The 13,866-nt window shown below is 43.0% G+C and overlaps 1 protein-coding gene across 1 annotated transcript; it reads right to left on the minus strand.

The window, feature by feature from the left end:
• Positions 1-524: 524 nt before the first annotated feature.
• Positions 525-11,582, minus strand: TMEM41B (transmembrane protein 41B). Its single transcript, XM_058027043.1, has 7 exons — positions 11,321-11,582; positions 9,409-9,526; positions 8,300-8,428; positions 6,619-6,712; positions 5,672-5,776; positions 3,784-3,922; positions 525-3,307 (listed from the first exon to the last, which is right to left on the minus strand). Exons 1-7 carry the CDS (start codon positions 11,412-11,414, stop codon positions 3,138-3,140), a joined length of 849 nt encoding a protein of 282 aa, XP_057883026.1. The 5' UTR covers positions 11,415-11,582; the 3' UTR covers positions 525-3,137.
• Between the last annotated feature and the right edge of the window lie 2,284 nt (positions 11,583-13,866).

Here is a 13,866-nt window from a genome sequence, read left to right on the forward strand (position 1 = left end):
TGCATAACAGCATAATTCACTAACAAAAGCTTCTTATTTTTGACTTTTACTTCTTTTGTCTTACCCTTTCAGCAAGTTTTCTATACAAAGAAGAAAAAGCATTTCATAAACTGGCCTTGACAGAATATTAAGGGAAGGTGAATGAAGCTGCAGTAACTTTGGCACTAGGGTTTTCCACAAGGGATTAATGAAAAAAAAAGGCACTTTGTGAAAATAGATGTATTAGAAGAGACAGAAGTTAGACCCAGTTGCCTTCCAGTACAAACCAGAAAAACTTTTAAAAATTACTGCTGTATGTGAGAAATTAATTTCAGAAATAAAAGGAAGTCAAATTTACCTATTTATTTTGAAATAAAGATAGAAACAGAATTAATCTCATCTACAGAAGTAATCAACTCAGTTTAATTTTTAATCAATCATTTAAAATCCCATTTAAGAAGAACTCAGCCCTTTAAAACAGGTTAATAAAAATTTCAGCTTAGTGGGAAGTTCAGAATGCTTCATTATAATAAAAAATACAGTGCTTCAGATTTTATATAACAGCTTTATTATCAAATGGCAAGAGACACTTAGTAATGATGTCATGCAGGTATCACAAAAAAGCTTCCAAAAGATAACCAGGTCACCTAATAGCTCAAAAATCCCTTGCAATTAAAAAACAAAGCTACATCTTTCTCATCTCCTGGTTTGTTTCATGGTAGCCACTGTTTTTGTGTCAAAATGTTATGGCTATCTCTTGGATCACTTGCTGGATTCCCTAAAGCAAAGAGTAGGCTAGAAGAGTACCCACAGTGCTTTTTTTGCTTTCCACAAGGCCTGCCTTACTCTGCACAATGCTCAGAAGTCCTCATGGGATAGGGAAGCACCTCAGGCTGCTGGCAGCTGAAGATAAACACAGAAGGGATGGGTTAAAAAAATGTTAAAGTTTTGAAAAAGTAAAGAACCCTATTTTGAAACTTTTTAAGGTCTTAAGGCTTTTAGTTATTGTGATGGGAGGCCAGTCTTGTGGCTGAAATACAGCAGTAACAAAGCCTGATCCCATCTCCATAGTGACACAGAACCCAGTGAAAATGTCAAGTGATAGCACAAGTCATGTCAGATTGAAAGAGAGTTCAGCTCCTCCTTTAGCAACAAGGTTCCACCAAAACATTGGCATGGGAGGGATGTTACAGCAGCTTCTGTAACTGACCAGGAACTGAGACAGATTTTGAGAAAAGTCACTGTAAAATAAGTGGTAGGTAATTTATTCTGAGAGTTCATCTGCATGAGATGTTACCTCTGCAGAAAAGGAGGCTGTAAATCCACAGCAGCTTCACACTCAGTAATCCAGGGGACACTTGCTCACATGGCTCAATTCACATCCAGGTTTACTAGGGAATAAATCCCCTGGGTAGAGGAGCTCTGGAGATTAGAATGGCAGCAATAAAAGTAATCATTGATCAGTTTTCAATGCCAAAGTACACTTTTAGAGTAAATTCTAAATAACAAAAGAATTGCTGGAGCTGAATCATCTTACAATAAACTTGCAAACAGAACCGATATAAATTCCTTTATATACTTATGTAAAAAATAGCATTTACTGTGCAGCCTGGATTTAAATAAAAGACAAATGGTGTATCAATAATATTTACTATATATTTACAAGTAATACTGTGATGAGACGAAGCAGTCAATGAACATTATGTTACAAAAATGAATAAACCCTTTAAAGGTACCAGTGAGTATCTTTTACATTATCACATTCATGAACTGTTCTCTTACATCTCAAAGATCTAGGATATGATCACGAGTTAACAGAGGACACAGACAAAAACCCTGGAACTGGAGCCCATGCTGATGTGCTGAGTCCCTGTCCAGCAAGACACTGCAGGGGCATCAGCTCCAACCACATGAGCAGCACTGGTTTCAGCAGGATAAAACAGCCACGTGCTGCCCAGCTCCTCACTGCCCAGGGCCTTCACTGGCAACACAACCAACAAGCACAGCTGGAAGCACAGGGGAAGGTACCTTGTACCTTACTGACAGCACACACACACTGCTACTGAAGGTGAGGCATGGCTGCTCACTGCCTTGGCAGACAGTGGAACCCCCATTTATATACACTGACACAAGAGCCTGCTGTTCCATGATGCTCTGAACATTATTTGGGATCAGCTGTCTGACAGGAACTGCACCAGTTTGTGTACCTGACATTTCTTGTAGTTAATCAAGCTGCAGTGAGAAATTTTATACTCTTTACATATTGCTTGAGAAATGGTAACATTACACTGCTTAAGCGTTTTTAAATCACTTGAAAACTGCAAGTTTTATATAATCATACCATTACTTCCTTAAGTTGGCAGGATAAATCTATGCAGGTGAAATATTGGCAAAACAATCAATATTAAAAAATGAAAATTAGAGCTTAAAAATCATCAGCTAGCCAAGATATGAATTCTAAGCTGCTCCCTCCCTTCCTGTATCTGCTCCCAGAATAAAACTTTATAGGGACCAAGAGGGAATGAAGTGACACTTTGCCTTTGTTAATCCAGTAAGTAAAGCAGATATAGGTTCAAGTATTTAATTGCATACAGCACTAATAAATAGAAGTAAACAACCAGGATGAGAATAACATTGTAGTTAAAGTACTGCAGAGAACCCTTGTTTCTGAGTGAGCACCGTTACATTATTTGGAAACTCCCCAAGGCAAAAAAGAAGGGAAATATTGTTAGTGAGAAATGCTCTCAGAGCAGATGACATGCAAGCCTACAGAGAATGTTACAAAGTTGGGCTGAATTGTTCAGGGGGTTTTCCTGCAAGTGTTAGAGAGCATCACCTGTAGGTTATGTCTACATCACAGTTTTTGCTCTGCATATAACCAGAGCAAAATGTTTCATCTATGTTCTCAATTCCCTCACCCTGAGGGCCACACACACACCATCTCAAAGTAAAACACTGGTGTTTGGTTACAAAACTATATGCAGTACATTTCTGAACACATCTCCTTCACTCTAAGGCCATGTGTTCATTTAAAGACATTCTTATCAATCACAAGCCTCCCCTATAATTGCTTAAGATCCAATAGAAAAGCAAATATACAAATATCAGAAGTGCTGATCCTGAGATGAAGTATGGGAAATTCTGGTCCAGTCTGATCCTTATTCAAACTTCTGTTTCAGCTTCTTCTGGAACAGAGCTGGTAGGATGGAGAGGATGGCTAGAATCATGAGGACAAAAACAGAGTTCCAGGAAACAGCTTCCCCTGCTGTTGTAAGCTGGTACAGCGTTGTTCCTGCCTTAATGGCTACAAAAGATGGTGGTGCTACACCTGGAGCAAGGAAAGGATGAAAAAACAGCTTGTTAGGGTAAAAAACACTTCAAAATTAGTCATCCCAATTTTAATACCAGAACGTTGAGATTTTGTTGTCTTGTACTTCTTTTTTAAAAGAGTGCAGCAAATACAGAATTCAAAGATAAAAACCTTTATTAAAAAAAACGGTTTTAAGCCATTCTTAATATTTTTAATGCAGACTCAAATACAGGAGACTAAGCAAATAATCTCTGTCCTTTAGACTCTTCAGATTTCAAGCTTTCTCTTTACAAACTGACTTTCCATAAAGGAAAAATAATAAACTTTTTCATAAAGTTCATAAAGGAAAAATACTGGATTGTTTCCTAATCAGATTAAAAAGTATGTGCAAAAACGTGCCGAAAAGCACATTAAAATTAAAAATTTAAATAGCTATAGTGTATGCCTCTTCTTCTGGCCACCCCAAACTGTGGCTCACTAGCCACAATTCTTACCTAGGAAAGTGCCAATGAAAAACACTTTCAATGGCACGTTGATTACAGGAGATGTGATATTGATAAACCAGTTGGGGAGGAAAGGTGTTATTCTCAAAAATATAATGTAGTTAATCAGATGTTCTCTATGTCGTTCAACCTGCCAAAACAAAACCAAACAAACAAAACTTTGGTTAAAAAAATCTCTGCCTTGAAAATACACAATCATTGAGGTTTCAAGAGTTCTATATTTGGTAGACATTTACATGTTGCAAACATAAAAATCAGTTAAAAATGTGTGATGTGGGGAAGAGCGCCCAGTGAGTCACCTGTTAAACACACTGAGATCAGCCTGTTAAATACATCAGATCATGGAAATAGCAGTGTGTGGCAGAGCAGTGATGTGTCTGACTCAGCCAGCTCAAGCAGCAAAGCAGTCACAGGCAGAGCCACAGCCCAGCCAGCACTGTCAGCCTGTCACCCCACTCCTCAAGCTTTTCCAGGACTAGCAATGAAGTTTGTTCCTCAAGCCATTCTGTCCTAACTTGTGATTGAGCCTGAAACACAGCGACATTCTTCACCTGGAAACTCAGCCAGGTCACAGCTCTGAACTCCATGAGGCAGCTGCTCCAGCACAGCTCCAGAGCCAGAGGTCACAGTGCCCAGCCTGAACATTTACCCAGGAGCAACAACACCCCCAACTTCATTTACAGTCCTAATGATGTGCTCAGGTCTAGCCCAGCTCCTCACACCAATGCTACAACAAAGAAAGCCCCTCTCCTTCAGCCCATCTCAGCCCTTTCAGACAGCAAGTGCAACTGCAGCCAAGCTGCCAGGACAGCTGAGCATCCACAATTCTGGCCTAGCCTGGCAGACCTGCACTCAGCTTAAGCCTCAGCCAGTTGAAAACAAACCTGGTCTGATAGCAATTCCACCTGAACTCTCACATGGCAGCTCATCCCAGTCACAACCCTGTTTTCAGCTTTAGCCAAATTTAGATTTTACTGTAACATCAAAATCAGGAGCACTGTGGGTTTTTTAAACCTTAATAAAGGACAATATTTACATGTTGACTAATGCTGTATATAAAATGGCTTAACCTCAATATGCCAGCATGATAAGCATGACACAGTCCAATTAACCTGGAAACAGTGAGATATGAGCTGCACATGCAATTTTAAATCACACATTCAGTTCTACTAATGGCAACAGTAACCATCTGCTACTCAGAATAGCCTCAAGATTATAGTGCAATGTTAAGATTTACTAGGGTCAAGAGTCAAAGTGGCGCTGTAAAATCTAACAAGGTCAATTGTGCCAGACACACCTCCATATCTTATTCAATGAGGAACAAGCTTGAAGCATTTTTATGTGATTCAAAAAAATCTTGAACAGAGTACATGTGCAAATGTTTCAGAGTATCAATTAAAGACACATAAGGTCAAGTACAGCTCACACTGTATTTCTGTACTGCAAAACTTTTAGGTTCACCTCACAATCAAGACCTGCTGAAACTAATGTAACCAGATACTCTAAGAAAAATTTCTAAATGCTCCAACTACAATAACATGTTCAAATTAAGGTTTTTCAATCAGACATACAGCTACAGGTTCCTCCAACACAAAAATACAAACCCAGCTTTCATTAGTGCTAATGCTTAGAGAGCAATTACTTGAAATGACCTGAAACTGGAGAGGTTTCCTATTGACACTAGATAAACCAGGGGGGTGATCAGCTGCAAACGCTTCCTAGGTAAGAACTACTTTCTCACGGGAAATACCCTAAAATCAGGAATGCTTCCAGAATCCCTTCTGTGTAACTGGATACATGAGCACAAGACCTCCCAGTTTTCCACACTACTCCATGGCACATTTTGTACAATAAGTTCCAGCACCTCTAGAAACCTTACCTGTTCTGACCATTTGACTGCTTTTTCTGTTAAATATCTGTACACAACGGGACGCCCCACTAGGTATGACAGCATGTAGCAGAATGAAGCCCCAAGTCCTGAGCACTGAAAAAAAAAAACAAACCAGACAACAAATGAGCAGAAACTCTACTTAATGTCAGCCTTGTGTCTGTATTAACTACCCTGCCTGCCTAGAGCAGGTGTCCATGCAGCCCTCCATTAGGGCTCTCCTCCAGCAGTATGAACATACTCCCTAAGAATGTTGTTGACCCAAGACAGTTTATTTCCAAGGCATTTCAATCAATCTCAACACTCAAAGTAGACAACATTGATTACTTATCAGTTAATATTGAGTGCTTCTGCAGTTTTAAGACTTTGAACAGTGAAAGCTTTGCAAATAAGAAGCACAATGCCATTAAAGACGTTCAAACATGAAAACTGAATAGGGTCCTCCCTACCTTCTCAATACTTAAGGCTCACTACCATTGCATCCTTTGTACATGACATATTTTAAAGCTGGTTGATAACATACACTTCAAATCTTAAACTAAGCTTCTTGCATATTTAAGCCAGTTAAAAACCAGATGTATTTTGCAGTGTGATAATAAAACCACAGTAATTGTGTAATGAAATTACAACTGGGTTTTGGCAGATGCTAAACAAATTTTGAGTATGGGAAACTCTGGCTGATTCACACTCCAATGTCTTCATTATAAAGCAAACCTGGAGGAACAGCTCAGTGGTTTGGATCACCACCCAGTGCTACAGTGAATTTTTTGTGTAATGCCACCCCTGCAGCAGAGCTGAGTAAGAACTCAATAGTTATCAGAAACTGAGGTGTATGCCAGTCTCAGACTGATCATTTCCAGCAGGAAACTGCTCAGGTGCATGGCTGTATTCCAAATGGATAGAAATATATGCCCTCATAAACTACTTGCCATACTTACCAAACAAACAAGAAATAAGGCCAGTGGGAAGGGATAAAGAAACCCTGACAGGATACTGAGGAATATAGACCCAGGAATAGCAAATGTTTGCAAGCTGGATGTATCTTAGTTAAGGAAAAACACATTTCTAAAAAGCTACATGCTGCTTAGTTTTGTAAGCAGTCAGGATACATTCTACAATCAGAAAAAGCATAAACAGGCAGGGCCTTCTCAAGACCCTTACTTCAAAAAACCTCTTGTAGAGTAGCACAAGAAGTCAAGCAAGAGCAGCAAGGTGCAGATCCATCACTACACATACAAAGAATAAGTCACAAAGTAACAAAAGCTGATTACACTTTTCTCTTTGTCTGGGCTACAACTGCCCCAGAGGATTTACTGTGACCTCCAGGAAACACTTACTCCGATTTTACCCTGTTGACTGGAGATGTGCAGTTCCAGACATTCTCCCTGGGAAGCTCACAGGCCTGTCTGAGCCCATAAGCACAGCTTTCATGGAAGACTGAAATGGATGAAGGCAGCTATTCCTTCCTTACAAACAGGCTTGGGGGAGTCACCAGCTACAAGAGCTGATCACTAATTTCAGTCAGAAATGTTTTAAAAGGCAAAAACTAGGTTTCTGCAGCATAAGCAAGCAGGTTGTTGGACTTAAGGCTTGCTAGGCATACTTGAGGCTATGATGTATTGCCCACTTTGGATAGAAAAGTTATAAAGCAAAAAAACCCTGTACACTATTTCACTCAAGCTGAACTGACTGAAATATTAAAAAGCCCAATAATTTTCCTGAGTGCATTCCAGCCAGTAGAGCTTTTGCTAAGCTGTGTCAAGGTTCAGTTACCCATGCCTGGAAACTGAGCACAGCCTGCTGCTGAGACAGTAAAGGTCATCACAGCTAGAACTGCTAGAGCAGCTCAATACAGAGCCAATGTATTCTACTCCTTGTTAATATATAAACTAACATTTTCATTTTCTTCCTAGATCTATAATTTGGGAAATATTAAATACTTTTTGTGGAATACTCTGAAAGAATGAGCTGAAGGATAATTACTAATGGCACATTCAGTGCTGACTCTCCTGAGTTACAAAAGGCTCCTGCATTAAAACTGTGACACAAACTCTTCTACAGCTTTAAAGTTCTTAACCTTTAGTTAAGTGTTCCAGTTAGGAGTGTGCTTAATTATTAATTAATATATTCAGCACTCAGGAAAAAGAAGTCAACACAATTGTGTCTCCTTGGGCAGAAAGTACTTCAGAAATTTGCTTCTCTAAAAGAAAACAGGTTTGGTTTTGTGAATTTGGGCAGTGGAGAGATGAAAGATGGCTCAAAATACTTTCCTTCAGAAATACTGCTAAATATTCTATACATTACCCTTTTGTGGAAATGCCTTTGAATGTCTTAAGGAAGAGTAAAGCAGTAGTCTCAGTTTTCTTTTAGAGCAAACAGTAATTTCTATCTCAAAATTTACTTTATTTTAAAGGTTATCATAACATTAAAGTAAGACCAAGCCTAATGCAAAGAGAAAAGTTTATAGATTTCCAAGAGTTTAAAATATTTTTGTCCCTTTGTAGACACTCCTAGGTATGTTAAACTTCACCCACGACCAATAATTTATCAAATTGCATTTTTCATTTTCAAAGCAGCATGACTACATCAGAACTGCCCTTTACACCAGGAAAAGGATACAAAACATATGTGGCAAAATAAGCCACTAACACTTGAACATAAAACGTGTCCTTGTATTTGGACAAGACTTTTCCCAAGGCCTTTGCATCATCCATATCTCTGGGAACCTTTATACATTCTCTTTCTTCTCTGAAGAGGAAAAAAAAAGCAGGAATGATATAATATAATCAGACAGTGCAGTACAATTACTTACTGAACACAGAGATAATTAGATACACTACAACACTAAAGTACAGCTTCAGCAAACAAACCTTGATTATTGTTGCAATAATGTTCTCAGATGAACACCTAATATTTACAGTGTGGTTTATATTAGAAAATCCCCAATTTTAGGTATTTGCAAGCTGGGTTTTTTATTCAGTACAGTAATGTGCTTCTTTTCTAGTTTTATTTTTTTTTTCTTACCAATTACTGATGAAAAAGAAAAAATTGCGCAAGGCAACCCTTGGCAAGTGAAAACAGCAAAACTTCAGCCAAAACCAACTGCAGCTGCCTCAGAACAGCTGAAGTGCAGCAGGAGTGGCAGAACTTCACCTCACAAACAAATAAAGTTCTAAGGGCAAAATCTCATGTCACACCTTAATCTGGTGCAACCTGGGCAGCACACTTGAGTGTCTTTGCTCCCTCTGTATCAGGCTTAGGGATGGGCCATTGCAAACTGACCTTGCTGAGCAAGTTCATCAGACAGAAATTTAACTAGTAAAAGTGGAAAAGAAAGCTGTCACACAAGCAGGCTCAACCTGCCATCCCAACACAAGCACTGGGTGCAACAAGGAGGAGAAAAAGAGAGGGCAAAGTTTAGCTAGGAAGGAAGGATTTCCCCTTTTGGTGACAGCCTCCAGTTTCACCAAGGCACAAGGAAGTTTCAAGTGAACTCAGCCTGAACCAAACACACTCTGCTCTCAGCTGAAGGTGGCCAAGAAGAGTCAATCACCACTGATAATGTACCAGGGGATAACACCTCAGAACATGGGATCTCCACTGTGCAACAGAAACCTCACAGGAAGAACAATTCTCTGAGTTTATGTCATCTCCTCATGCAGGCTCCTCTACAGTCTGATACTGAAAATCCAATAAATTGATGAATTAAACTTTCATAACATACTTACTCACTAAGTTGTGGGAAATTTTTATATACCAGGAACATGAGGAAAGCAGCTGATAAGAAGATGGACACTAAAATAAGAAGTGATGTCCGAGCTGATCCACCTTCTGCAAGGGCTTTCCCTGAAATTAAACATGAAACAAAGTTAGAAAAAAACCCAGCAATAGCAAAGCAATGTCTCACAACTTGCAACAGATTTTAAACTTATCCTTTAAGGGAATATTAAAGTAAACTCTCTGTAGACATCTCCCCAACCAATGCTTTCAATAACACACATTGCTCACGTTCCCTGAAAGCTTTCAAACAACTTTGAAGTTTTTATGCAGGCAAACATTCCACAGAAGTCACCTTCTATGATCCATAATAATTTAACCCTCAATTACTAAATACATTTGTAAAGAGAAAAAACAGAGTTGAACAACGTAAGGCATACAAATGTTTTCCTTTTTGCCAGAAATCTTCTGCCAGGCTAATTAACTACAGATTCAACTTGAAGTTAAATTTCCAGGATGTACAATGTAACTTTAAAACCTGCTCATTAACAAGTTTTGGGGTTTTTTTTCACCCTCTAATGAAAGACTGCCAGATACAGCCAGTTGGGTGAGATACACTCATTAGGAAGAAACCTACATAAACACACACATGCTAGCCTATGATATAAAGTGCTAATCTTGGGAATTACACATAATTTACACTCATGTGGGTATATAAGTATATATATACATAAGTGTTATTTTAGCTTTTAAGTCCTTGTGTCGTGGAAGCAATGGGAGTACAGTAAGTGACACAATGACATTTTAGGCCTCTTCTGTATTTTAGATTTTTATCAAAATGACCACATAAGTGCAAGACATTCATTAACACAGATGTAACTACACACATAAAGAATAAGAACTGAAATGAACACCATGCTAAATACTCTCTGTATCCATACTGGGCTGTGTTCTGTACTAAACCACTCTCTCCTCAGGCACTTGGAGGCTCACCCAGCTTCACACCCAGGGTCACCTGGGGAACACTCCAAGAGCCGAGGCTGTGTTTTCCCTCGCAGATGCCGCTGGCACAACTACAATGCCAACACACAGCACTCAAGTGGGTCACGCTGACTCCTCACTGTTGTGAAATGCAGCGACTGGATGACGAAACCCACGGAGCCCGCTGGGCGAGCTGGCAATTTTATCGGCTGTGAGGTTTTTTAGGTTTAAGGTCAGCGCGACCCCACAGGTGTGCACCGGGTCAGCCGAGGCCAAAGGCAGCATCCACAAAGCAACTGCAAGCACGGAATCACAGGGCTGTCAGCCGGGAAGGGACCACAGTGGTCAGCGGGTCCAAGCTCCCAGCTCAGGGTCATCCCAGGAACAGGAGGCATCCACACGGCTCCTGAGTATCGCCTCTGAGGGAGGCTCCACACCCTCTCTGGGCAACCTGTTCCACTGCACTGTCACCGGGGTTATTCTCGCAACCCCTCCTCCAAGGAGCAAAATCAATTACAGATAAATAAATAAATAAATAAGCAACTCATAGGGCAAGAAAGGAAAACTCAGCCCACTGCGCTTTCTGCCACTTCCACTCTCTGTACTCCAGGCGTGCCGGTAGTGGAATAACACCAACTCACACACACAAATACATACAGACATGGAACCACGCGTCTTCCCTCACGCAAAGGAAAAGGGAAAGGGCTCGCTGCCCCGTTTCGGCCGCCGAGGGGCGGGAGCCGCCTCACCCCACACGCACCGTGAGGGGCCCGGCCCGGCCCGGCCGCCCCAGTGCCCGCGCGGGACGGGGCCGGTGCCCGAGGCGCCGAAAGGCACCAACAGCCGCACCAGGCACCGGCCCGGGCACCGACACCCGTACCGGGCACCGTCCGATGCCACGGCGAGGTCACCCCCGCTCCCGCCGCCCCGAGCCCCCGGCACCTTCCAGAAGCTGCCGCTGGTGCCTGGCGCTCTCCGCCGCCGCCGCCGCCGCCGCCTGGCAAGGCCCGCGCTCCGCCACCCTTCTCTGCGCCATGGCTCTGCGGCGCCCCGGGGCCCGGCGAGTCAGGGCCGGGGCAGGCCTCGGCGGCACCGGGAGCCGCGGGGAGCAGGAGGCGGGACCGACAGCACCGGGAGCCGCGGGCAGGAGGAGAAGGAGGAGGCGGGACCGGCCGCTCCTCCTCTCCTCACCCCACCGGGTCGCGGCCGCACTCCCGCCCCCGCCGCCGCACGGCGCATGCGCTTTTCTCGGGGCATTACGGCTTTGCTGTGGTGTGCGGGAGCACGTGTTGGGCTCCACGTCCTTGAAATGCGGCGGCGGGTTAGTGGCGTTAAATACGGTAACGCCGGGTTTTGGGCGTACCGGTGTGGGTATGTACGGTAACGGGGGTGCGCTCACTAGTGGTAAATACGGTGCGGGGCGGCGGGAGATTTCTCCCGGCTGCAGAGAAATCACATAAATCCCAGGAATTTGGTTGGGAAAGGCCTCTGAGATCATCGAGTCCGCCCTATGACCGAACACCGCCGTGTTAACTAGACCATGGCACTGAGTGCCACGTCCAGTGGTTCCTTGAACACCTGCAGGGACGGTGACTCCACCACGTCCGTGGGCAGTTGTTCCAGTGTCTAATCACCTCCTTCTGTGGAGAAATTCCTCCTGATGTCCAACCTGAACCTCCCCTGGCACACGAGGAGAAGTTCTATAGGTTGTGTGCTGTTGTCCTGTCGCTGCTTGCCGGGGAGAAGAACCCGATCCTGCCCGGCCACACCCTCCTTTCCCGGGAATTGCAGAGCCATAGGTCCCGCCTGAGCCTCCTTTTTCCAAGCTCCCACCTCCCTCAGCCGCTCCCCACAGGACTTGCGCTCCTGACCCTTCCCCAGCTTCTTTTCCCTTCTTTGGATACACTGCAGCGCCGGTCGTGTCACAGGGCAGCGGGATAAAGCCCGTCTGCGAGCCCGTTTTCCTTCGGTAATGGCTTTACACCAGCCAAGGGAGCGGGATCGCCCCTCAGGGAGCGGGAGGCGGGAGACCCTCGGCGCCCCTGGCGCTGGAGCAGTGCCGGGCTTCCAGGAAAAGGGGAACCTTGTTGCGTTTGTTCTCTCGTTCGCAAAGAAAGCCTGTTTGCCGGGAAGAAGGAAAATTCCTCTATCAGCCCCAGAATTTTCCTCACGTCCGTTCCTGTCAGTAAGAACGCTTGAAATCCCGCAGAAAAGCCAGAGGGGCACGTCCCAGCGTCCCCAGATTCCGTGGCCTTCGAACCCAATGTGACCTCGGAGCACCTTTTCCTCTGAGACCTTCTGGCAGCGGCAGATCCTGGAGCCTTCCAAGCGCCCGGGCAGCTCAGAGTGTTTGTTACAGGGAGAGTTCTCCAGGGAGGGCGCTGAGCCCTGCAGACAGCCCATTGCGCAACTTTATGGGCTGATGGAGCTACTGTGGCTCCCCCTTGTCTCTTTCCCAGCTGTGTCTGCTTATAAATGTCCAACCTTTCCTCAGGGTCTTCTGGAAAGGAAGCTCTCCTGGGAGAGCTGGACACTCAGATTTAACTTCAGCCCCGTTTCTCTGATTACTCCACCTTTACACCATGACTAAAGAGCTCTTAAATTGCTGACACAGGACCCAGCAGATCAGTTGTTTCACAGCAGTGGTATTTACAGGTCGTGTTTCCTGAGATCACAGATGTTTCCAAAGCCACGAGAGAGATGCAGACCAGCACACAGCAGAGCTCTCCAAAGCGTGCCTTTATTGCTACGTGTACAAAACTCACTGGTGTTACAGGAAGTTGATGATTCATTTAAGATGTAAATAGTCTAATATGCTATTACACAAGTGCAGTCCCTGCCAAATCTAGTGGCAGGAAATGATCCAAGCTATAAATTGTGGTCAGATTCCACATAAAGCTTCAAATCATGAGCAGATTCCATGGGAAGCTATAATTTACTCAGAATTTATTTCTTTTAGAATTAAATTATTTAAAGTTATTTCATTTAATCATGTAATTAGCTCTTTTAATATTTGCAATTGATAATTCAGGGATTTAGTGCCATGAGAAGCCAGTTAGGTCTGTGAACTTGCTGCTCTGGGCATTGATGCCAGATGAGGGAGTCCTTTGTTTTTTCAAACCCTTTCACTAGAAAATTGTACATACTAGCAAGATGGGAGTTGCTGACACTGTAGAAAATGGCACTTTCCCTCCTATTGTAAATGCACATGATGTTTGTAATCTCTTTTTGGTTGTTACTTCTGAAACTCCAGGTAAAATTATTCAAACACTGGGACTTCTTTCCTCTCTGACTAACTAACTTCTGACAAATAGATACTAAACTGAAGAATGTTGGAAGCAAAATCAGAAACCAGATTGTTATGCAGAGGAATCTTTACCAAGTCATCCTGAAACAGAAGAGGAAGGATTCAGACTGAAAGACATAAATAAAATAAGTACCACAATTTAAAACTGTAGATGCTAAATGCTGCAAGGACCATGTCTCAT

The sequence above is a fragment of the Melospiza georgiana genome, chromosome 6 (genome assembly GCF_028018845.1).
Source record: "Melospiza georgiana isolate bMelGeo1 chromosome 6, bMelGeo1.pri, whole genome shotgun sequence".
In the NCBI taxonomy this organism is placed as follows: domain Eukaryota; kingdom Metazoa; phylum Chordata; class Aves; order Passeriformes; family Passerellidae; genus Melospiza; species Melospiza georgiana.